This window comes from Biomphalaria glabrata, chromosome 10, assembly GCF_947242115.1.
Source record: "Biomphalaria glabrata chromosome 10, xgBioGlab47.1, whole genome shotgun sequence".
Taxonomy (NCBI): domain Eukaryota; kingdom Metazoa; phylum Mollusca; class Gastropoda; family Planorbidae; genus Biomphalaria; species Biomphalaria glabrata.
The window spans coordinates 12,817,541-12,841,813 of NC_074720.1; the positions used below are offsets into that span (position 1 = coordinate 12,817,541).

At 37.3% G+C, this 24,273-nt stretch overlaps 2 protein-coding genes and 1 non-coding gene across 3 annotated transcripts in view; 1 reads left to right on the forward strand and 2 right to left on the reverse strand.

Moving 5' to 3' along the window:
* Positions 1-10,761, reverse strand: part of LOC106054415 (uncharacterized) — a 31,341-nt gene extending 20,580 nt beyond the window's left edge. The window contains exons 1-4 of the mRNA XM_056044478.1: positions 10,601-10,761; positions 4,073-4,221; positions 3,387-3,533; positions 527-684 (exon numbers count right to left, since the gene is read on the reverse strand). Coding sequence (XP_055900453.1) covers positions 527-684; positions 3,387-3,533; positions 4,073-4,221; positions 10,601-10,643 — 497 coding nt within the window. The 5' untranslated portion in view covers positions 10,644-10,761. The remainder of the gene's footprint in view (positions 1-526; positions 685-3,386; positions 3,534-4,072; positions 4,222-10,600) is intronic.
* Positions 5,976-6,048, forward strand: Trnaf-gaa (transfer RNA phenylalanine (anticodon GAA)). The gene has a single exon. It is a non-coding gene; the product is annotated as a tRNA-Phe (tRNA).
* Positions 10,762-13,422: 2,661 nt separating the features above from the next.
* LOC106054416 (uncharacterized) overlaps positions 13,423-24,273 on the reverse strand; it is a 28,609-nt gene continuing 17,758 nt past the window's right edge. The window contains exons 16-18 of the mRNA XM_056043074.1: positions 18,731-18,877; positions 17,619-17,767; positions 13,423-16,590 (exon numbers count right to left, since the gene is read on the reverse strand). Coding sequence (XP_055899049.1) covers positions 16,341-16,590; positions 17,619-17,767; positions 18,731-18,877 — 546 coding nt within the window. The 3' untranslated portion in view covers positions 13,423-16,340. The remainder of the gene's footprint in view (positions 16,591-17,618; positions 17,768-18,730; positions 18,878-24,273) is intronic.

The window sequence follows — 24,273 nt, forward strand, 5'->3', positions numbered from 1 at the left end:
CTTATGAGCTCCTTTAAGAAGAGTGATATTGAGATTAACGGCTGGGAAGCACTTGCTCTCGATCGCCCCTCATGGAGTGAAGCTATGAGTATCAGAGTCACGAGATATGAAGCAAGTTCCGAGTCGGTCACTGTTCGGTTGGTGCTTACTTCGGATTGTTTCTAGACAACTACGACACACGATGTCGCCACTGCATCGATGAAGAAGAAACAGTAGACCACATTTTTTATGAATGTCGCTTTCTGCATGAAAGGCGATCGGGACAAGGGTTTGATAGAGAGAACTGATTCATGTGCGGCATTAGGGCTGTCCTAGTACAAGGCTCGCTTTCTTTCACGTGCTATAAAGGAGTATTTCTCAGCTTCGTTCGTTACTAATGGGGTTTCTGATTCGGCAGAGATTACATACTTAGTTTTGTCTTTGAAATCTTATGTCGTCGTGCCCCGATGGGTGTAAGGTTAATTAACAGAACAGCACACAACAACAACGTCACAGAGACTGAACAAATAGAATTAAATCTGCTGACCTGCCCATGTTCAGACCAGTGTAGCCACTCATATCTCCGCCGTACGCTAGGTAGCCGAGATCCACACCGGAAGCGGAGCCGGTCTTAAAAGTAGGGAAGCCGCTGGTGACGTAGTTTGGGTCCTGGGCAGACGTACCTGTCCAGTTCTGTAGGTAGGTCTGAAACAAGACAGGTGAACTAGTCTGACATTATTATGTCTATTTCCTCACCACTCATCTATTTCTTAGATTGCATCAGTAGCTAGCAAGCTAACGTATTTATGGGCAGAAAGGAAATAGCAATAAAGTCTTTATTCTAATGAACATGACGGCTTTGTGCTGATTGAGGATTTTGATTTTTTGCTAAAGTGTTGTTTGTAAAAGTATTATTTTTTACTAAAAATTTAAATTAAACCATGGAACTATACGAATAGAACAACAGCTCTGAGTTTTATGAGCAGAGTGCCGTAGCGGATCTTTTTTCACACGTCGTATCTTTTTGAGAAATCAATGATGATGCCAAAGAAGACATTTACTGCATGGGCCATATGGATCGACCCGCACTTGGTGTAATACTTCCTTATATTATATTTGATTAGATTTGTAAAAACTTCATCCATTTCTGACTAACTGATAAAATAGATAATATTTTTCTGAATAAGGGATCGTCACAAAAGTTATTTTTTTAAGGCCACTTCGTTAAAATAGATGTTTCCAGTACTTCATCATTTGGGTATTTTTACACAAAATCTGGAACCTTTTTTATGTACTTTTCATCATTATCATCTGTCCCGCGTAACCAAATCCTTCACTTTTTCCCTGTCAGCAGTTGTTGTTCTTAACAAGATATCAAGAGAGAGCCCGGTCCATTCTTTGCGTTGTCCAGACAGTTTTCTTTGGACAACCCTTTTTTTTTCGTATTTCCTCAACAGTAGATCTAGATCTTGAAACATAATTTTTGACAGCTAGTGTTATACTTTTGTTCTTCTTTCATTCCGCTGCCATCTAGAACTTTTGAATATTGCCAGACAGAGGGCAAAAAATGAAATAAAATAAAATATCAGAACCACACTTGTCAAAGATATGCCATTCGTGGTTGGCGCAGTGGTAGGGGCACACACACATTGGAGGCGCTTCAGTCACTATTGCCCCACTTTTCTCAGGCCTGTAGAGAGTATGGGCACAACGGAAGCAGACCTGAGGATCAGATGGTGTGACCTGCTACAACACCACTTTGGGTTCATCTTCATTGAACCCGTACATGAATTCTGCTACTTTGGATCCACAATTCGACATGACCTGTCCCTAGAAGATAAGTTTGAGTGAGTTGCTTGACTCACAACAAGAGTTTTGGAAAACCGGAAGCTCACTACAATGACCGAAACGGAGGTCTGCTGGACATGTGAACTCTCCGTAGTGTGTAGAGTTGAGATACTCACTCGAACAGGTCTTCCTAGCATCTTTTAAATCCTTAGACAACGCCGCATCAGCTGGCCCGGTCATGAGGATGATAGTATCCCGAAAGTCATTATTCTAGACAACCCGCAAAAAGCTAAAAAAAAACACAATAAATCTGTTCGTCCCCACCTTCGATATGTGAATATTATGAAAAGGGACCTCAAAGCAGTGGACATTGATGTTGACTACTGGGAAAACAAATAATCTTTGCAGCACTATGACGAGAGTGATGGTGACAAGGAATTCTATTGGTCTCAGCTCTGGAAGAATGGCGTGCCAAACGATAGCTGGTTATCTACAACCAAAGCGAATCCCATCTTAACCTGCGTTATGTGGACGGGAACGTCTCTCGAGGAGGAGCTGTAGTCGTTCTACGATTTAAGGCAGTCAACTTGACCTAGATAGGTGATCTAAGATATTTTCCATGATAAATATCAATTACAGTTCATTCATGATTAGTGGCTCTAATTGTAAACGTTTAGAACATACGTGACGAAACATAATATTTTTTTGCAATTTGGTAAAAAATGAATATCACTATGTAATACATACAGCCATAGACAATTCATCTGGATATAGAATATAATTTAGAGAAACTATCACCCTGTTGTCGTTAGGAATATATTTATATTTTTTATGACTTGTATGTATAATTGAACATGTAGATATGTAAAAATTTAAATTATTTAAAACAAAAATGCAACTAGTTTTAATAATTTAAAAACTAAACTCCCTTTTCACTATTAATTTAAACGTTTTACCATGGTTTTACATTGGCTAAGTAGATCTATAGCATACAAATAACACCCAACTTTGAAATCGCATTTTTTTCTTTCTTTTATCACATTTAAACAGTTAATTTCATATGATCTTTCAAGCCTTACATTTATTTAATGGTTTACTTTCGATATTCAAGTCTGGTTTCTGTATAGCCAGAAGCTACCTTAGAATGGATGCATGTTAGGTGTAGTATCAATAAAGAAAACTAGACAGTATTATACAAATACGATGCTAGATATTGCTATGGAAGAGAAATGCTACAGAAGTGTATCGTGGTGCCTAACTAGTGACAACCTAAACGCTAAATTTGATACAGTTTGATTCCCTGAAGGGCTTTCACCTCTCGTCAACAAAAGTCTAATCTTTACCTAATCAAGCAGCAATCGATCAACCAAATGACCAGTCAGCAACTGACTTCAATTCCATAAGACCAATCTGTACTCAAAACATATGTTGTTACTCCCTAGTTTTGTGGATTGTAAATGTCTAATCAACGATTAATATTGAAATGACTGCCTTCTCTAATATATATTCATTACTCATCAGTGGTAACCATTGAAATGACCACACATTTCACCTACGATATTAGCTGCTGTAAAACCACAAACCACGTGTGAAACTGCTATTGTAAATCTACAACTTACCTGAGAGAAAATGGCCAGCGGTAGATCGGGGACATTGTAAGTTTTGATGGTGGCCAAAACAGGCTGAGATCCAGCATAGTAGAAGTACTGAATATTCTGCCACTGTCCCACTTTGTCAGTGCCTGAAGTAGCCGAAACGTTGGCCATCTGGGTGGAGGGGGGGGGGAGAACACATTTAAAATGTTATCGAATCGACATAATACTCATTGTATTTCACGTCATTGTTATACATGTAACATTACAACTTGAATCAAAAATAAATATAGCCTTTTGTATGACTGCGTGTCTTAAATGGTATATAGAGTCTGCGACTGACAAACTAAAGTAAGTGGGGGTTAGGCTAAGACTAGTTGACTATGAACATTCCAAATAGCTCCAACAGTTATGGTATTAAAAAAAAATACAAAATTATAGAGTTTACATATTGCCATTATTACGTAATGACGGCTTACTAATGTCCAGAGCTCACAATATCATTCTACATAAGACCCTGCATCGATTATCACTCAGTAGTGCCAGTTCTGTTCCAACGGCCCACCAGATTATCATAATGAGGATTTTATTTCTCTTTTTTTTTGTTTTTGAAATCTTTAAGTTGGGTTGAGGGTGCCTAAAAGAATGCTGTGTGATGAATTTCCTGAAAGAGAATTTTAAAAAAAATTTAAGACATTTTTTTTAGCACTGACCTTTAAAGAGTCATCAGACATTGAGTACTTCCTCCCCTGACTCATGAAGAAAGTGTCCCCACTAGACAGCCATTTGTTACCGTCTACCCACAGTGAGTAAGTACCGTCTGTACTCAGTGCTATCTTGAATCCTTTCTCCCCTGTGACCACTGATAGACAACATTCGTAAGGCAGACGTGTATTATACTGTCATATAACTATGTATTCATTCATTATATAAGGTAAATGACACATTTTGTAGTCTTTGTATAAAGATATACTAATTTACTAGCTGATACCCGTGCTTTGCTACGGTTGAAATAGTTGGTTTATATTTTTTTCCCGGAACCCATCAATAAAACGGCCTGCATTACAACACTTCCCCACTCCAACGACATTTTCCTAGCCCTCTTTCATACTACAAACGAAGGACCTGCAACACCTTATTATAGAGCGTGCACAAACACTTCTTAGGCTCATTAGTTGTAGCCCTGCTTCACCCACATATACACACAATAGTTTCAAATGAAACGCCCTTCTGGTGGAACAGTTTGAATGAACAAACATCACTATTAGCAACTTAGTCCATACTTTACATATGTATTTTTATTTAGTCAGTTATGGATTTAAATCTAGAGTTGCACATTATTTACAATAACCACACACACTCATACTTTTAATAGGCCCTTATATTCACTATGGGAGGCGCGATGGCTGAGCGTAAAGCGCTTAGCTTCTGAACTCGGGATCCTGGGTTCGACTCCTGGTGAAGACTGGCGTTTTTAATTTCGGGATCTTTGGGCGACACTGAGTCCACCTAGCTCTAATGGGTACCTGACATTAGTTGGGGAAAGTATATTCCGTATGACACCCTCGTTTACCGTAGGCCACAGAAACAGATAACCACAAGGTCTGAAAGGGGAACTTTTACTTACTACATTCATATATACTTTTTTTTTTGCTTTAGAATAGAGGCCTACTTGTAGATCTATATCTAGTCGTTTGGAAAATTTTCTACACATTCTTCACAGTACGCTGGAGGGAGCACGAAGAAAGTGTCGTCCAAAGATAAACTGGCTGGACAACATAAAAGAATGGACCAGGCCTCTCTCTTGATATCTTGCTAAGAACAGCTGCTGACCAGGAAAAGTGGAGGGATTAGGTTACGCAAATTGTCACAGCTACCCTTCGACGATAGTCAAGGGACAGATGATGACACATTATCACAAACTACAGTCTTTAAATTGAACCTGTATATGTATAGTCTATGATTGAAAGAAATAAAATTTCATATTAAAATGTGTTCCAAAGTGTCTTTGTGGTGAATTTTTTTTTTTTTTTTTTTGTGCTTTAGACATAAAAAATGTCTGATCTTAAATAGGCCTACACAGTTTTTAGAAACTGCGAACACGAAATCATTTTTGGTAAATTTAATCTTTGCGGTTTCGATATAGAAATTGGCATTACCAGTCCTAGGCTTCAATTAAGTAAGAATAGGTTATAGTATCGTATTTTATTGTTCACACAAGTGGGATAATTTGTGATTATGAGCGAAGGTCAGGACCAAGAATCTAATATTGTAGATGAAGACAAGAAATGAATGCAATACATATTGAAAACACCATTCTTGAAGACTAAGACTGTTTTATTGATCCTTTTTATTGGAAATTTGCTGTGATTACAAGGACTCATTTCTCAAATAAAAACAACATTCACATAAATAGAAGAGACACGACGCAAAGAGAAGTTCATTGAGTGACTACACCCAGACATCTTGATAATGTTCACATTCCCTAGTCAACAAAAGTAGTGCTGATAAAGTCTGGCCGAGTTTTAAGAAGCTAACGAAATTTTGTACCGTTCTGTTCTAGTCTTGGTGGACAGAAGTCAGACGCGCCCACTTCGCAACGACTTGATAGATGCAGCCGAAATAGCTCAGTTGGGAGAGCGTTAGACTGAAGATCTAAAGGTCCCTGGTTCGATCCCGGGTTTCGGCATGACTTTTTTTTTTAATTAGCAATGAAAAAACGACAACACTTATTGTATTATCAAATTATTATTTTTAGCTTTCAGATTTATATAAAAACTAGCCGGACATTACCCGCGACCTGCAAACTTAGCTAAAGTTCCTTTCGAGTTTTTCTCTTTCTCCACGAAATAAAGTAGTTTTGCGAAAATGGGTTGAAATCTCTATCAGATATAAAATACAATGAAAACGGATTTACCCGATTTGTTAAAAGCGAATAGAGATAAATTTAGCAACTTAAAATGAAAGTAGCGCGAGATGAATGGGATACAAAGTACAATTAAAACGAGTTTACCCGATTTGTTAATTGAAGTGGATTATAAAGTACGTCAGGACGTCTAAATTCGCAGATATAAGGAACGAATTAATAAAAAATGCCTTTGAAACACAAATTTGAAGGTAAATTTTTATTAATTATTGAAATTAGTAGACTATATTTTTTGTATTTTCATGTGTCAAAGTAAAAAACTATCTGTGCGAAGTGAGGGTCTTAAAATTAGATCTAGATCCTTTCGATTTTGTCTCTGTAAGCATGGCCTAGATCCATGAAATAGTAACACTTTTATAGAGTTGGGCCACTTTTTTTTTGAGGGTCTTAAGTTTATTTTAGGGCTACTATACATAAATTGCGGTCTAAGTTAGTACCTAAGGAACATTTATGCCAAGTTTTATCAAGATTGGTCAAACGGTTTTGATTTCTATGCGGGAAATACAAACATACATAGGCCTACGCCTTACTTTCTACTTTATAGTATAGATATTAAATACGCGTATATTGTGGCTTAAAACGCGGGGGGTGGGGGGCAAATTTAATTTTATACTTTTTACTTCTTACTAGCATCCAACATTGTTTATATTCATAATTCATCTGGATTTTCAAGATTAATAATTCCCTCTCTATTTACATTTTGATTTTATTTTCTTGTAGTAATACAATATAGAAAGAGAGAGACAGCAAAAAAATAAAAAAAATAAAAATAAAACCACAGCACTAAGCAGAGGTGTACGTTTATCTTATAATATTTGACAACAATTCCACTGGTGAGTTGTAAACCCAAAAAGCTATTTTTGTATAACACGCCTTTCGTGATGTAGTATGTTTAGTGCCCTATAGCCCAATCTCTTTTGTAGATAAGTGAAGGGAGGGGGTATTTGGGAGAAGGTTTCCGTGCTGTCCTTAGCTCTCCGCAAACACACTTCAGCTCAAGTTCGGGCCTTGTACTCAAACAAAACTTAATCGGTGTTACATGGTCCGTAATCGTTAGTGATCAACACACACTGGTAATCCTACTTTACATTTCACTAAGACATATATATATATATATATCTTGATAAGGGAGCTGCTGTTTGCCGATGACGCGGCACTCGTATCTCACTCACAAGGAGGTCTACAGAAGCTAGTGAACGCCTTAGAAGCTGCTTGTCAAGAGTTTAGCCTTACTATAAGTCTCTCCAAGACCGAAATCCTGGCACAAGACGTTGCAGAAATACCTATAATACAAATTGGGAACCACACCCTTTCAGTGGTGCATGAATTTACCTACTTGGGTTCAACAATTGTCAGTAACCTAGACCTAGACATCGAGCTGACAAAAAGGATAGGAAAAGCTACCACAGCATTGGCAAAACTCTCCAAGCGCGTCTGGGAAAATGGTAAATTGACCACAGCGACCAAAATCCTAGTCTACAACGCCTGTGTTGTGAGCACTCTCCTTTATGGCAGTGAAAGCTGGTCAACATACATGTACCAAGAGCACAGATTGAATAGTTTCCACTTGCGCTGCCTGAGACGCATAATGGGCATCTCTTGGAGGGACCATGTCTCCAATCAGGAAGTTTTGAGACTGGCCAATATGAACAGCATGTATGCTCTCCTGACACAAAGGAGATTACGCTGGCTCGGACATGTCACCCGCATGCCAGATGGTAGAATCCCGAAAGATATCTTATATGCTGAGCTTGTGGAAGGAGTCAGACCCAAGGGCCGCCCAAGACAAACATATAGAGATGTCTGCAAGCGAGACATGAGAGCCTCAGGCATCAGTGAAAGTATGTGGGAAAACATAGCCAAAGACCGGAGTGCATGGAGACAGACTGTGCGTGCTGGGACAACCCTTGCTGAGAACAAAAGAATTGAAGCGGCTTTAATCAAGAGGGAAAAAAAGAAAGCTGCCCTGTCTGCTAGCCCTAAATCAGAGGCATACAAATGTACGAATTGTGGCAAAGTCTGCCGTTCTAGAATTGGCTTGATTAGCCACACCAGATTCTGCCCCGTCTCAAGATTAAGCCAAAACCAGTGACTCACTTGGGCGCATCCATTGCCTTTCGAGACAAAAGGAGCCATGTATATATATATATATATATATATATATATATATATACCAAATTGGATGACTTCCAGAAGTAGGACTACATCTACAAATTTACTGAATTTCAACAAGAAATTTTTTAAGAATTGAGAATAAATGTATGTTCCAACGAAATAGTCAACAAAACATTCATACTTTCTTAGTCATTCGAAAGAAAAGAAGAAAAATTCGGCATCGATCCCACTACATTCGCATTATTAGCCCTACGCTCTATTAACTGAGCTATACAGCTGCACTACTATAAGAGAAGTTTTTTTCATCGGACAACTTGTGAGTTATAAGTCATAACTTCATGGAGAGCAGAACCTGGGATCTCTAAAACGGCTCTAAAGATGTTTCTAGACATTTAACAGTTGATGTATATCGCTGCTAAAACAAATTACTAGCTCGTTGGTCACTGGAGAAAAACTCTAGTTTGACCGTTATAATTTGTCAAAGTAAAAAATTTAATAAATTTAATTTTGGCTAGAGTTCTAGATCTAGGCCTATATCCAACATCGGTTTTGCAAGGACTATCGCGTTCTTGAAATGAAAATTGCTTGCAGTAATTTGCCAATGCAAGTTTTTTTCTGACTGAAGTGTTTAATAAATGAATGTTTAGGAACATTTTGCGCATCGTCTTCTCAGTCCTAGATCTAAATGCTTATCTTTGGACTATTATTAAGTGTACTGGACCTATACATTCACTTTACCAGGATTACTACTCAGGGAGAAAGGGGAGGAGGGGTGGGGTAACAAATTGTACCATTATTTATTGTTTAATCAAGTTATTTATTAATTTTTTTAGCGTAAAAAAAAGTTGCATAAAGAATGTAGTAATACAATATAGAAAGAGAGAGACAGAGAGAAAGAGAGAGAGAAAGAGAGAGAGAGATAGCAAAAAAAAAAAAACAACAACAACACACAAACAAACAAAAAAAAGTATTGTTAATGTTTCTCTTGTATTTTAAATGTTTACATTACTTTTTGTCTACTTTATTTATTCCTTCAAATTACTCTTAGTCCTACCTGTAGATTTAGGATTCGCTTTTATCTATATGACCTCTACGCACATACACACACACACACACACATGTCTAAAAATGGAGAAGTAGACTAGCTGGCATGTTTTGATAATGGGTCAGTTGAGAGAACTGTTTAATGAAAGAATAGTTCTAGAACTACTCGACACGTTCATGTCTAAAAGACATTGGGTAAGTGCACAGTCTCTATTAATGATAAATGAAACAAAAAAAACTCCACTGTCAATTGGGGCGTTACCCTCTCTATTACATAGGCTACTGTTAGTGCATGTCAAACTGGCACGACCTAATTCTCTACAAAAAGGCTAATTTCCCCTAAGCTTAGCACATTATTTATTCAAACAAAATTATTACGACGGATTCATTAAGTTATTGGTGTTATTTTCGTCAATGATTCACGTGTTGTCATCGACAATGAATACTTGCACAAAGTTTCAACTTGATCATAGAATGGAAAGAAATAACGTGTACAAAATTCCGCCAAGACACACAGAGTGAGTTGATATAAGCTTCGCTATAAATAATGCTATCACGACATGCCCAAACTGAAAACACAAAACAAAAATTTTACGTGTAAAAAAAAAGTTCCCCTTTAAGACCTTCAAATCTATAGTGCAGATGTTGCAAAGGTCATCTGTTTCTGTGGTCCATGGTTAACGAGGTTGTCATGCGGCCAGGCGGCCAGTACAACGACCAACCGCCTTTAATTTTCCACAACTCATATCATGTAACCATGAGACCTTGGTGGACTCAGAGGAGCCCTAAAGAACATGAAATTTACAATCTCAGTCTTTACCAAGATTCGAACCCAGAACCCCCGGTTTGGAAGCCAAGCGCTTTAGAGCTCCGCCACCTCGCCTCTTAACGTGTGAGTTGTATCACTCTTCTGCTTTTAAGGAACCTTTGTTTATTATAAGATGATCTTAATAACTTCATACCCGCCAATTACCATACTGAGAATTCTGCTGATTTATTTTTTTATGAATCATCGAATCACTCAGTATATGCCTACTTACTTTCTTGTCTAGATACCGAGATATACGTCTGCTTTAACCTTTGAACTTAAGTTTGTAGGAAATAAATCAATGAAATATAATATTAATAAGTAGTAAAAGTATAGCCGTCAACTTACCGGTAAGCATAAAGGTACAGATAAGAATACTTAGCTTTAACATTGTGAGCTTTGCACTATTATTATGTCTAGTCCTATAGTAAAACACTTTCCACTACAAATAGCCTACACTGTATTTTATATAGTCTTCAGTGGAAGCAAATAAGAAATCTTTTAAAATATTTTTATGCAAATGAGACAGTTCAAGTACGCCGAAGAATGTATTGGGATGTATTGTCTTATCAATGACAATGATTGCAAAGGTTGATATTGTAACTTGCAAAGATTGTTTTATCTTAAGAAGTTTGTGTGTGTGTTCTGATCATAATTAATTTTATAATTTTAAAGAGTTTAGAGGTCAGATATATGGTCTACTTATTAGACAAGAAAAACATTTCAAAATATTTTAAAAAAGACAATACCTCCTTTGTACAACATACAAAGCCTTTTTTTCTCTTAACTTAATAACTAATAAATGTTAGATTTAAAAACAATAAAACAATTTCTTGTCCCCCCCCCCCTGGAAAAAATCCTAATCGAATGTATAGATCTACAGACTTTGTAATATTCCAATGATATGCCATTAGATCTAGTGTTAGAAGACGAACATTAATTTACTAAACTTTTGAATGAATAATGTCTACATACGAAATACCCGAAGAAATAGTCTTTTAAAGATAAATAATATGTTCTTCTTCTCTAGCCAAATAATTTTTTTTTCCTTTTTTTTCCTTTAAAAACGTATAACGGTCAAACTGCAGTTTTTCCAGTGTGGCCAACGAGCTAGTATTTCGTTTCCCAGCGATATATATCAATTGTCAAATTTGTAGGAAAATCATAAGAGCCGTTTTCGAGATGCGTGTCCAGGTTCCAACCTTTGCCCAGAAGATTTCACGAAGGTACGAGTTAAGGTTAGTTAAATATATGTTGTAAAGAAGGCATCTCTGGTCTTAGTTTCATGCTTTCACCTTCTAACCTAACAAAAAAAAAAAGATACAACGTTCAATGCGATTGTCGATTTCACGAGCCAAGATCTTTATTGGCAAACAAACATGTCTAATGCTATTAAGAGATCAAAGACTTTGACAATACAATATTCTAATGCTTACACGATACAAGTACCAGACACTAAATCTCTCTATTGACACAATGACTCTAGTATCACTGGTACTAAAACTTGAAAACACAAGAAAACATACTAAACTATAACAGAAAAACATTCAAGGTCCTCAGAACGAAAAGTATTCAAATGCCACTCAGACGCAAATTCCTATGAAAATAAAGTATTCAGATGACACTAAGACGCAAGATCCTATTAAAGAAAAAGATGTAAATGCCACTAAGAGGCGGATCTATTGTTCGTATGGTAACTCTATCAAAGTAAAATAATATCAAGTCACAGATGTACGAAGGAAAGTGGCTAAGTAAAACTCTTTACTTTTATCGAAATCTACAAGAGGAGAAAACTCCGACTGCGAATTTCTCGTCTGCTTCATAGACAAGGAACACTAATCTATTTTAATTGATACTTTTCAAGGTTTTAAGATTCGTTAATTAATTTTATGCAATAAAATACGGTAAAAGAGAAAAAGAAGACAAAACGATATGTAGGAATGTGATGGTGAATTAATGTAACCTAAAAAAAAAGTAAGAAAATGAAAATAAGAACATCGAAATAGAGATTTGGAAATACACAAAATATTTGTAAGTGTACCATTTGAATATCTGTTACTGCTCACTAAATCAAAATTACTTCAAGCTACAAGGAAATGTATATATACACTAATCTTGATTGCTGGAGAAAAGTTGGTGAATATTATTGTGGGTGTTAAGCTTGAGGTTGTTGTCCTACATAATGAGGAGAGCAATGAATCAGAATGCTTTTGGTATTTCATGGCGTGAACAAAACCGAATGACGGACTTGGACTTTGCTGATGATGTTGCACTACTCGGGGCTACAAATAAATGCATTCAAGAAATGACGGAAAGCCTAGATAGAGAGGCACGAAAAACTAGCCTCCACATAAACTTGGATAAGACTTAAATTTTGCAAGTGGGATATAAGACAAAGGGTGTCCCCGTCAGACTTGGCGAGTCAAAGCTTGAAGAGTTGGACAAGTTCACATACCTTGGAAGCATCATTAAAAACGATGGGGATGCCTACCATGATGTAGCCTGCCGAATAGGAAAGGCAGGGAGCATTTTCCAAAGGATGTGGCCTATTTGGACAAGACAAGCCATTGGACTTGAGACAAAAATACACCTTCTTAATACATTTGTCATCCCAACAGCAGCGTTTGCATGTGAGACATGGAAGTCATCTGCCTAAATTGAGAAAAGACTAAATGTGGCTCAACAAAAATGGCTGAGACATATTTTGGGAATCAGTTACACAAATAGGATCTCAAACAAGGAAATCATATGCCAAACTGGAAGTCGAACATTTAGTGAGGTTGTGACAGAGCGTTGCATGAGGTTTGCGGTGCATGTTCTACGACAAAATAAACTACGCATACCAAGAGTTGCGATGACATGGAGGCCAATACGACGAAAGCGCAAACAGGGACGTCCTCGTATAACTTGGAGCCACACCTTCATGGAGGACCTCAGAACAGTGGACATCAGGTGGGAGGAGGCTTCATACATTGCCAATGACAGATCTTTGTGGAGACAGCTTGTCACTCAATTCGCCGAACGGCGCGGGAGGACCTAAGTCTAAGTAATTTGAGGTTGAGGGGTATTGGTTGATAGATCTAGTTGACTTTAGTGTAGATGTTATATGCGATCTCAATAGTAACAACCTCCAACAGAACAATAAAACAATACATACTAAAGAAACCCAGTTATTAACTTGAACAACAGTTTATTACCGAATAAGATAAGATAAGATAATTTTATTGATCCAATGAAATGGAAATTCAGTTTGACTACAATTGACAACACCAGCATAACTACTGTACAATAACAGTATAGATGAAAAAATTCGAACAACATTCACACACGAAACACACACACATTCACAACCAGCGCTTTATTATTATTATTATTATGTTAGAAATGAACGAGTAGTCATTCTCTGGCGCTGCCAGGGTCGAGTTTCGCTAAAGAGAAACAAAATTCATTATTATTATTATAGCTTTTATATAGCGCTACTTTCATGCTTATAGCATGCTCAGAAGCTTTTGGTCCAATCTCATTTGTGGACCAGTGGGGGGGGGGGGTATCTAGACGTTGGTTTTCCGTGCTACCTTTAGGCGCTCAGTAAACGCAACTCTGCCCGAGTTATTATTATTATAGCTTTTATATAGCGCTACTTTCATGCTTATAGCACGCTCAGAGCGCTTTGGTCCAATCTCATTTGTGGACCGGTGGGGGGGAGGGGGTATCTAGGAGTTGGATTTCCGTGCTGCCTTTAGGCGCTCAGTAAACGCAACTCTGCCCGAGTCGGGTGTCGAACCTCGAGCCCTCTTCTAGGTAGCCGAGACAAGCCAAGTTCAAGCGCACTTAGCCTCTCGACCACGCTTTATGAATTAGACTTCTATGTACTTCTCGCTGACGACAGCTGATCTTGTAACACTCTGACCGAAAGTGGAATAAAGGAGTTTTTAAATCTTTCTGTTTTAGTCTTAATGGAAAGGAGACGACCACTTCGTTCAGATCTTATGTAGCAGTGGTTTAATGGGTGCAGGTTGTCCTTAAGAATCGAGAGTGATTTGGAAAGGCATCTTTCATGAAAAAGCTCTTCAAGAGATGGTAGAATAAGGGCACAGTCAATGTCGTCTCTAAACTACAAGCCGGTCTCCTCGTTCGTCCGTTATTCGTTTCTAATCTATTTCCGTTCTCACTTTTGAATGTTCTGTCGCGTCACTAAAGAAACGCTCAATTGAAACCAACTTTCGCGTCTTTCTATTGTGTCATTACATACTATTTATAACAAATACCTCGTTGATCAGTTCTTCTCTATTTTATGTACCGGATACACTAAGATGCTTGCTTTTCATAGATTGGCCTAAATGAATACAAATCTCCTGTGCATCAAAATTATCGCCCAGTTTTAAAAGGTGCACTTAGATTTTTAAAATAATCGATCGCCCAATTAAAAAAAAACACTTAGATTTTTAAAATAATCAATCGCCCAATTTTTAAAGTTACACTTAAGATTTTTTAAATAATCAATCGCTCAATTTTAAAAGTTACACTTAGATTTTTAAAATAATCAATCGCCCAATTTTAAAAGTGACATTTAGATTTTTAAAATAATCTGGTTCGGTAGAGGCAGCAGGTAATAGAGCTGACAACATATAATTCTATCAACAGTCGACCCCCGATGCTGATAAGCCTGTACAAGCATGAACTTGCGCTAAGTTTTAGTTGGACTTCAAAATAAAGGGAAATTCCAAATGTAAACTTTTGGCAAACTCAAAACTAGAACACGATAGAGTTGCTTTTCCCTGCTTGACCTACATAAAGACAATGTTGTCAGTAGGTGCATAATTGTTTATATATAGAGAGAGTCAAGATCTAGTTTAATAATTTCTGAGGCCCAGTTTTTACGTGTGATAACATTTAATACTAAGTTTACCTTCAAGACATCGTAAGTAGTGTGTAGTGATTTAAAATCAAGACCAAACTTTTATTTTACAATGAATAGAAAGTCGACAAAAGAAATACGTTACAATGATTTATCATTTTTAGCGGCCCCCGAAAGGGGAAAAGACGCTATTAGTTTTGTGTGAAATGTCTGTCCGTCTGTCTTAAAATGCATACTAATTAGCTTTTTCTCTTTAAAAAACTGCTTGCATAACTAATTTTAAAAATTAGATTTTTCGCTTTCAGGAAAACAAAAAGTAGCCGTTGCATCAGAACTTTGAATGGTCTAAAATATTGTGATGTCGGATTTTCAATATCTTTTCTAGTTTACGAGATCTAAACGGGACGGACGGACAGACGGACAGACGGACAGACATTTCGCACAAAACTAATAGCGTCTTTTCCCCTTTCGGGGGCCGCTAAAAAAATTAAAAATAGTTTATCTAAGGGAAAGAACTCTCTTAATTACCAATAATTACTTGTTTAATTTTTTTTTACTTTATTGATGAATTGTTAGGTGCAATAAATGATTGTTTCGATTTCAACTTCATCCGAGAATGATTACGAGAGAAATTTACGTGTTCAATTATCTAGGGGGACGAAAACCCACATATTTAGCCGTATCAGTGAATACTGAAGGATTAATTTCCATTGTTGGTATCAAACAAAATAATTAATTACCGGTAATTAAATGACTAATTTGTTAATCTTCTTTTTTGGTTCGTGTATTGTCTATGCCAATGAATAATTGTGCAAAGTTTCAACTTGATCCGAGAATGGGTGTGGGAGAAATAAGGCGTACAAACTTTATACCAGACAAACAGACAGAGAGAGTTGATATAAGATTTGTAAAAAAAAACATTATGAATTGGAAAAAGGAACGATGTAATCACTAAACATATCAATAATTCATACTTAAACCCTACGATGATCAACCTCTTTCAGACCACGGGCCATGTCACTTCCAACTCATGTGTCAAGGGCCGGATCTCATTGCATGATGGGCCGGTAGTGACCAGCGGGTCGTAGTGCATCACTACTTTGAAGTTTTTCACCTATCTCTTCCCCTTACTTCTACACACCACATACATGACAAAGACAGTATCCAGATATTTTATTTTTAAAGAAAAATCAAGAGATCAAAAAGGTGATCATACAAAATGGTAATCATTTACACAATAGTGCACTGCTTTTGCAAGATGCTGATAGTACTAACGAAAGCTGGATTCGAACTTTGACTGTTGTCACACAAGATGGTCTGGACAGGGCCGAAATCTACCATGTAGCTGAAAGTCACAACTTCAAAGGCGTTGACCAGGAGAGTCAGAACGATGTCATCCATAGTCCTCTGGATGGAGTAGAAACGTTTCACAGACAGTGGTACCCACTTGCTGGTCTCACCAAGAAGGATAACCCTGGTGCTGTTTTCAAAAAAAAAATTTGAATAAAAGTTATATTAAAATGTGTCTAAAAGACTACGCACTGGCCACTGTATGGTATATATCTCTATATATATAATTCTCTTCATGGCTCAACAGTTTGGACACTAAGAAGTAAAGGAAAGATCATTCTTTTATTTCCGCAAGTCGGACTAGAGTTAACCCAAGAAAAAAAAAGGCGGGGGGGGGGGGAGAACAAGTAGTATTCACCCGTCACTAAATAGCAGGGCCGGACTTAACCATTGTGACCAAGATATCATTGAAAGATCACTCTTTTATTTATTTCTACCCTACGAAACTTTAGCGGCGAAACAAAAAAGAGGTGGGGGGGGAGAACAAGTAATCTACTCGTATTCACTCGTAACTAAATAACAGGGCCAGACTCAACCGTTGTAGGGCCCTAAGCGAAACGGACCGGGAAAAGTGGAAGGATTTGGAACGCGAAATGTCACAGCGACGAAAGTTAAATGAAAGATGATGTCACGACGATGATGATGATGAATTAATGTCTTGAGAATCTTTTCCATTTTACCCAAATGATTGAGCTAACTTTTTTGGAGATGAACTATAGGCTCATTTTGCAGACTGAGCCTTGGAAAAGTAGCGTTATGTTTTTTTTTCCTGCTGTTTTTTTTTTCTGCTGTTGTGTTCTGCCACTCAGGGAGTTAGTTTTATGTTTAGCCTACATGATTCGTTGTTCATGTATCACACTAATCACAGGGGGAGAAGACATGACCAAAAAAAAAATTGCTAAAAAATGCGCGAGTTATTTCAGACGCCTTATAAAGCTTGTCCCAACCCCAAAGCAAACAAATCCATTGAACACCAACTGAAGACTAGATCTAGAATGTTAAAGGATTTCTTCAACTATGACCGATGTAAACGTTATGATTGCATGAATTATGACCTTTAAACTTTTAATAGAACAATTCATTGCTGGTTGATATGTTTTCAATATAAGTGTAACGTTTAATCAATAAAAACTTTTTTTAATAAGTAAAATCATTTACCGGACTCCAAGTTGTAGAATGGGTGACGTATAATACAAGCAGAAGTTCACTGGAGTGCATTCTGGGCCGAGATAGAGCGGGTTGGTGTCAGAGAAAACCACAGGAATCTTGGTGGAGGAAGTACCAGAGTAGATCACACTTGGAGGTAACTGGAGAAAAATTTGTATTGAAAAAGGCATTACTATTTATTTTTTTCAATCTAGTATAAGTACTGGTGATTTAAGCCTCCCGATCAACGCTTCGTAGACTCCACAAGGCGCCTGGATTGAAACGGTCGATAGCAGAAACAATTAGGCCAAAAGGAAAGCAAAACACGACCCCGGTTGGGGATGCCAAAGAACTTTGTTCATTGCACTGGCGGGGATGTAAAAGAGACCCACGCAGGTCCTCAAGAAGCAGTTGTACGGCGGATACCCACACTGCCGCTGTGGTACAGAGAAGGAAAATGAAGAGTCTTGCGATAGGTGCCTCTGCAACAAATTCACATCTGCTTGGATCCTTTTCGACAGAACAATTAAAAAAGCTCGGCGGAAGGAAGCTTTTCTTTGGCCTTGAGTTTCAAGAGTCTTCGACTCAACGTTAGCGGCTATTACAAAAGTGTTCCAATCATACAAATCAAATTAATTAGTCATCTACAAATGACACTTTTAATATTTAAATTATTCTATTAAATTATCCAGGAGTTTCCAAAGTCTCCCGAGACGTCAAATGCCACAGTTACAATAAAGCGATATGTGCTCACTCTTTACAGGAGCGAGTTCATATTATAATCTATATATGGTTCAAATTTATATTTTGGTCCATAAATTTATATGTAGTTGTATACATTTGGATTGATTTATACATTCTAAACGTTCTTTCAGAACTAAAGATTACTATGACCTAACCCTAACGGTCCCTAACCCTAACTATGACCTAACCCTAACCTCTTGCAGTACTGGATGGGGGTGGCAGCTTGCAGGGCTAGAGCTTGGAGTGAATATCTTAAGACTAGACAGCCATCCCTTCTTATGTTGTATACAATTCATATGTAGTTGTTTCTACTTAAAATAAATTTAAAAAATATAACACAAAAGTTATGTGAGTTGGTTCATTCACCATAACTGTCTTACTTGACCGGATGTCCATCCACTGGACGGTGTTAGGGCGTAGCTGTTTTTCAGATCAGCGGCGAGTACGATGCCGAAGGCGTATCCTGAGATGTTGGTGTAGGTTGTGTAGACCTCGCCATCTGGTCCGGGATAGGAAGAGAATGCTCTCTGTTGAGGAGATTCGACCATGTTGAATGTATAGTGATAAGATAGAGCAGTGTCAGAAATTTCCGACCAGCATGTCGCGGGCATCACCGAAACAAAATCAGAACAAAAGTTTCAACGGTTTTATTAGTCAGCGTGAGCTGATGATATCAGGTGTCGAATAGCATCGCGTCACGGGCCGGTTGTGGACCCCGTTCCGTGATTTAGGCGTCACTGATGTTGTTAAGTTAAAAGCAGGTTGTTTAGAAGTGGAACAACAGTTATAGCGCGAAAAGCAAACATTCTAAACAAATACTTTGCATCAGCATTCTCAGCCCCAGGAGACAAAGACATATTACTGAATTTGAACCAAGTAGACAACATAGAAGATATAGTAGTACAAGAAAATGGAATTCAAAAACTATTAGCCAACACCAAACCAAATAAAGCTTCTGGACCTGATGGTATTCCAGCTAGATTACTCAAAGAACTAAGTAATGAGCTAGCCCCAGTGTTCAAAATACTCTTTCAGGCTTCACTTAACCAGGGCAGAGTACCAAAGGACTGGAAAGAAGCTAATGTCACCCCCCTATTTAAAAAAGGAGAAAAATCTGACCCAGGAAACTACAGACCAGTATCACTTACCAGCATCACATGTAAAATCCTAGAACACATAATATGTAGCAACATCATAAACCACTTAGACAAACATAATGTCCTCACACCATACCAACATGGCTTTAGGAAATATAGATCATGTGAAACACAACTTATAGGACTAATTGATGATTTTTCAAAAGGTTTAGATAATAGTGAACAAATAGATGCTATCTTACTAGATTTTTCTAAGGCTTTTGACAAAGTTCACCACCATAGTTTGCTTAAAAAATTAAAATATTTCGGCATTAATGGTCCACTGCATCAGTGGATTAAAGACTTTCTGATAGGGAGAGAACAAACTGTAATAATAAATGGCTCTAAATCAACACCGATAACAGTAAACTCAGGTGTACCTCAAGGAACAGTCTTGGGTCCACTACTATTTTTAATTTACATAAATGATTTACCAAATTGCATTACTTCAGGAACAAAAGTCAGATTATTTGCAGACGATTGCATAATATATAGAACAATAAAAACAACACAAGACACAGATATTTTACAAAGAGAATTAGATGAATTACAGAAATGGAAATCAAATTGGAGCATGTCTTTCCACCCAGAAAAATGTCAGTTGTTAAGAGTAACAAAAAAACTAAAACAAATTAATTCCACTTATCTTATTCATGGCAAACCAGTAACACAGACTAAAAACGCAAAATACCTAGGTGTTATAATAAATGAAAAACTGTCATGGAATCCACATATTGATGAAACTACAAAAAAATCAAACAAAGCATTAGGATTTATTAAAAGAAATTTCTATAAATCAAATAAGAACATAAAACTAAAATGTTATTTAACCTTGGTTAGGCCAATAATAGAATAGGCATCCTCTGTTTGGGACCCCTCAACTCAAGAAAACATTAAGAAACTAGAACAGACACAAAATAGAGCAGTGCGATTCATAACAAACGAATATTCACATTTGACTAGAGTAACACCTTTAGTAAAATCACTAAATTTAGAAAGCTTTCAGGACAGAAGGCTCAAAAGTAAAGTAGCAATAATACATAAAACACTGAACCATAATCTTCAAATACAAAAACAAAATTTAATAAAATACTCTGAAAGACACAAAGATAAAGGCACATTCCTCGTCCCATATGCTAGGACAAATTTGTACAAATACTCCTTCTTCCCTAGTGCTATTAGAGCATGGAATGGGTTGCCTGAGCTAGCCAGGAAAACCAGTGACTTGGCAGAATTTAAGTCATTGGTTAATATGCATGACTAAATGCATGACGCGTAGGACGTAATCATCTTCTTTTTTGAAGTAACGTCTGTATTATATAAGATAAAGGTTCATTGCCCATGGGTCAAAATGAATTGGGGCCATAGGTGAAAATGCAGGAACAGGCTTGATCAAAAAACCAGTTTTATTGACTATGAGAATATATGTTTTAAATATGTTCGTAATCTAACTTTACAACATTTGAATGTTTATCGCTATCGAATTATATTTCTAAACTATTTATAACAAAATAGCGAAATGCAAATTGATGTCAGATGAGACTTTAAAATTATTCATATCATTTTGAATGTGAACATAATACATTGTAAAATAATAAAAACAATAACAAAATGTTAAAGAAAATGTAAAAACCTTATACGTACTCTAGACCTACTAGATACAGTTCTAAATACAAATGTGAGGCTAAGGAATAAAATAATGAATGCAAATAACATATTACATATATAAAAAAAGAACTAAACAGCACACATTCATTTTCGACCATTGCTAGATTTGTTATAACGAGGACAGACGTAGACGGCGAAAGGAAAATCTTAATCGACCACCGGTGGACAATGGTTATGCTTGCCTTGGATATGGCAAAACATGTAGGTCACGGCTGGGGCTGCGCAGCCACGGGAAATACTGCATTCCTCACTAATCTTTGGACTCGAAGACAAGCCTTATTATTATTATAATTATAACGAATCAATGGATCCTCCGATATCACCTAGCAGCAAGGTAGTGCCAAGCAAACCATTTAGACCATCCAGATCTCCAAAATAAGAAAAAACATAATTAATTTTAAAAAGAACCATTAAAGCTTATAAGAAGTTTAATGGTGTCAATTCATTTGGATCAGTCTTGTCATTAAATGTGTAATAGATCCAACCATGGGCGTAGCCAGGATTTTTTTTCGGGGGCCAAACATATATATATATATATATATATATATATATATATATATATATATATATATATATATATATATATATATATATATATATATATATATATATATATATTTGTATGGATGGATGTGTGTGTGTGTACATAATTAATCTCTATTACATTCTGACCCTTCATTCTTTTGGAAGACGTATATTGTGCCCTTGAATAGGTTCTTCCTGGAGTTAGTGAAAAATATTGTAAACTCCTCGCCCTTACCAGCAAGGGGTCTGGGGGAGCGATGAGAGCCCCGCCGCCAAGCACTATTTCTGGTATTGAAAGCCAACTAAATGCATATTCTGAGGTACCTACAGTGCATTATTTTCCTATTCAAAAGTTTTAAATTCAAAAACCTAATGACTCCCGCGCCGTTCAGCGCATTTGCTGGCAAGCTGTTTCCACAAAAATCTGTCACTGGCAATGTCTGAAGCCTCTTCCCACCTGCTCTAAGGACCTCCATGTGGCGCTAAGTTGTACTAGGATGTCGTCGCAACTCTTATTATGCCTAATTCAATTTGTCGGAGACCATGTCCCGCAAACCTAATGCGACGCTCTGTCACAACCTTACTAAGGGGTCGACTCCCACTTCGGCATAGGGTTTCCTTGATTTAGACCCGATCTCTATAACTGACTCCTAAAATCCGTCTTAGCCATCTCTGTAGAGCCACATTTAGTGCTTTTCAATTTCGGCAGAGGACTATTAATTGCCACTTTATTAATGGAGCCCAGCCACTGGTAAACATGCGTACCTTCTCTTGACTACGCTCTTGGAATTAGGTGACTATTTTGCTTTAGATGTTATATAGAAAAGGGAAGTTTTATCGTCAAAATCATCTGTTGGGGGGTTTTAAACTAAAATATATCTGGAGTTGTTGTTTTTTTTTAATTCAAAACCACATTTAGCTACGGTCTTAGAATTTGGTGACTGTAGTTTGCTTTAGAAATAATATTGAAGAGAGAGGCTTTCAACATTAAAACGCTCTGTAGGGGATTTTAAACTCAAAACTATCTTGAGGGGTTTTAAATTTTAAAAAAAGCCATCTGAAGGAGAATGTTTGAAACTCAAAACCCCCCATTGGCTTGGCTACGCTCAAAGAATTTTAGTGTGAAATTTGCTTTTTTTTAATATTGAAGAGGTATTTTTTTTTTACATCAAACCCTTCTGAAGGGAAATTTAAATTCAAAACACCCAATAGGCTTGGCTACGCTCATAGCATTTTGATTGCGAAATTTGTTTTGTTTTTTTATTTTGAAGATTTATTTTTTAGCTTCAAACCCCGCTGGCGGGGGGTTTAAAATAAAAAACCCTTTGGCTATGCTCATAGTATTTTGAGTGTGTAATTTGCTTTTTTTTTATATTGAAGAGGTATTTTTAGCTTCAAACGCAGTTGAAGAGAGGTTTAAATTCAAAACCCCTTTGGCTACGCTCATACAATTTTGAGTGTAATTTGCGTTTTTATATTGAGGAGGGGTTTATCGTAAATTTGGAGAGGGGTTTAAAATCAAAATCTTCCTTAGATGTGCTCTTGGAATTTGGGGAATGTCGTTTGCATTTTTTTTTTGTTTTATAGAAAAGGGGGATTTAAATGCAAAACCCCTGGTAGGGGGTTTTAAACTCAAAACTCTCTGGTAGGGGACTTTTAAACTTAAAACCCCCCGGTAGGGGTTTTCAAACTCAAAACCCCCTGGTAGGGGGTTTCAAACTCAAAACTCTCTGGTAGGGGGTTTAAACTAAAAACCCCCTGGCAGGGTTTTTTTAACTCAAAACCCCTGGTAGGGGGTTTTAAACTTAAAACTCTCTGGTAGGGGGGTTTAAACTCAAAACCCCATGGCAGGGTTTTTAAAACTCAAAACCCCTGGTAGGGGGTTTTATACTCAAAACTCTCTGGTAGGGGGGTTTTAAACTTAAAACTCTCTGGTAGGGGGGTTTAAACTCAAAACCCCATGGCAGGGTTTTTAAAACTCAAAACCCCTGGTAGGGGGTTTTATACTCAAAACTCTCTGGTAGGGGGGTTTTAAACTTAAAACCCCCCGGTAGGGGTTTTCAAATTCAAAACCCCCTGGTAGGGGGTTTCAAACTCAAAACTCTCTGGTAGGGGGGTTTAAACTCAAAACCCCCTGGCAGGGTTTTTTTAAACTCAAAACCCCTGGTACCGGTAGGGGTTTTCAAACTCAAAACCCCCTGGTAGGGGGTTTCAAACTCAAAACTCTCTGGTAGGGGGTTTAAACTCAAAACCCCATGGTAGGGGTTTTCAAACTCAAAACACCCTGGCAGGGGGTTTTAAACTCAAAACCCCTGGTAGGGGTTTTCAAACTTAAAACCCCATGGTAGGGGGTTTCAAACTCAAAACTCTTTGGCTGTGCTAGGGCAAGTGATGGTTTAGTATTAAAATTCACCTAAAATAAACAAAATTAAAGCAAAAGATCAGTCACTAAACTCCGACCCCCCCCTTTTCATTTCGGGGGGGGGGGGGTTTCCCCCGCTGCTACGCCCATGGATCCAACAACAATACATCTATACGATTAGAAATAGTTTTACCATTTTTTTAATTTATCGTTTTTTCATGCTTGTAGCTTT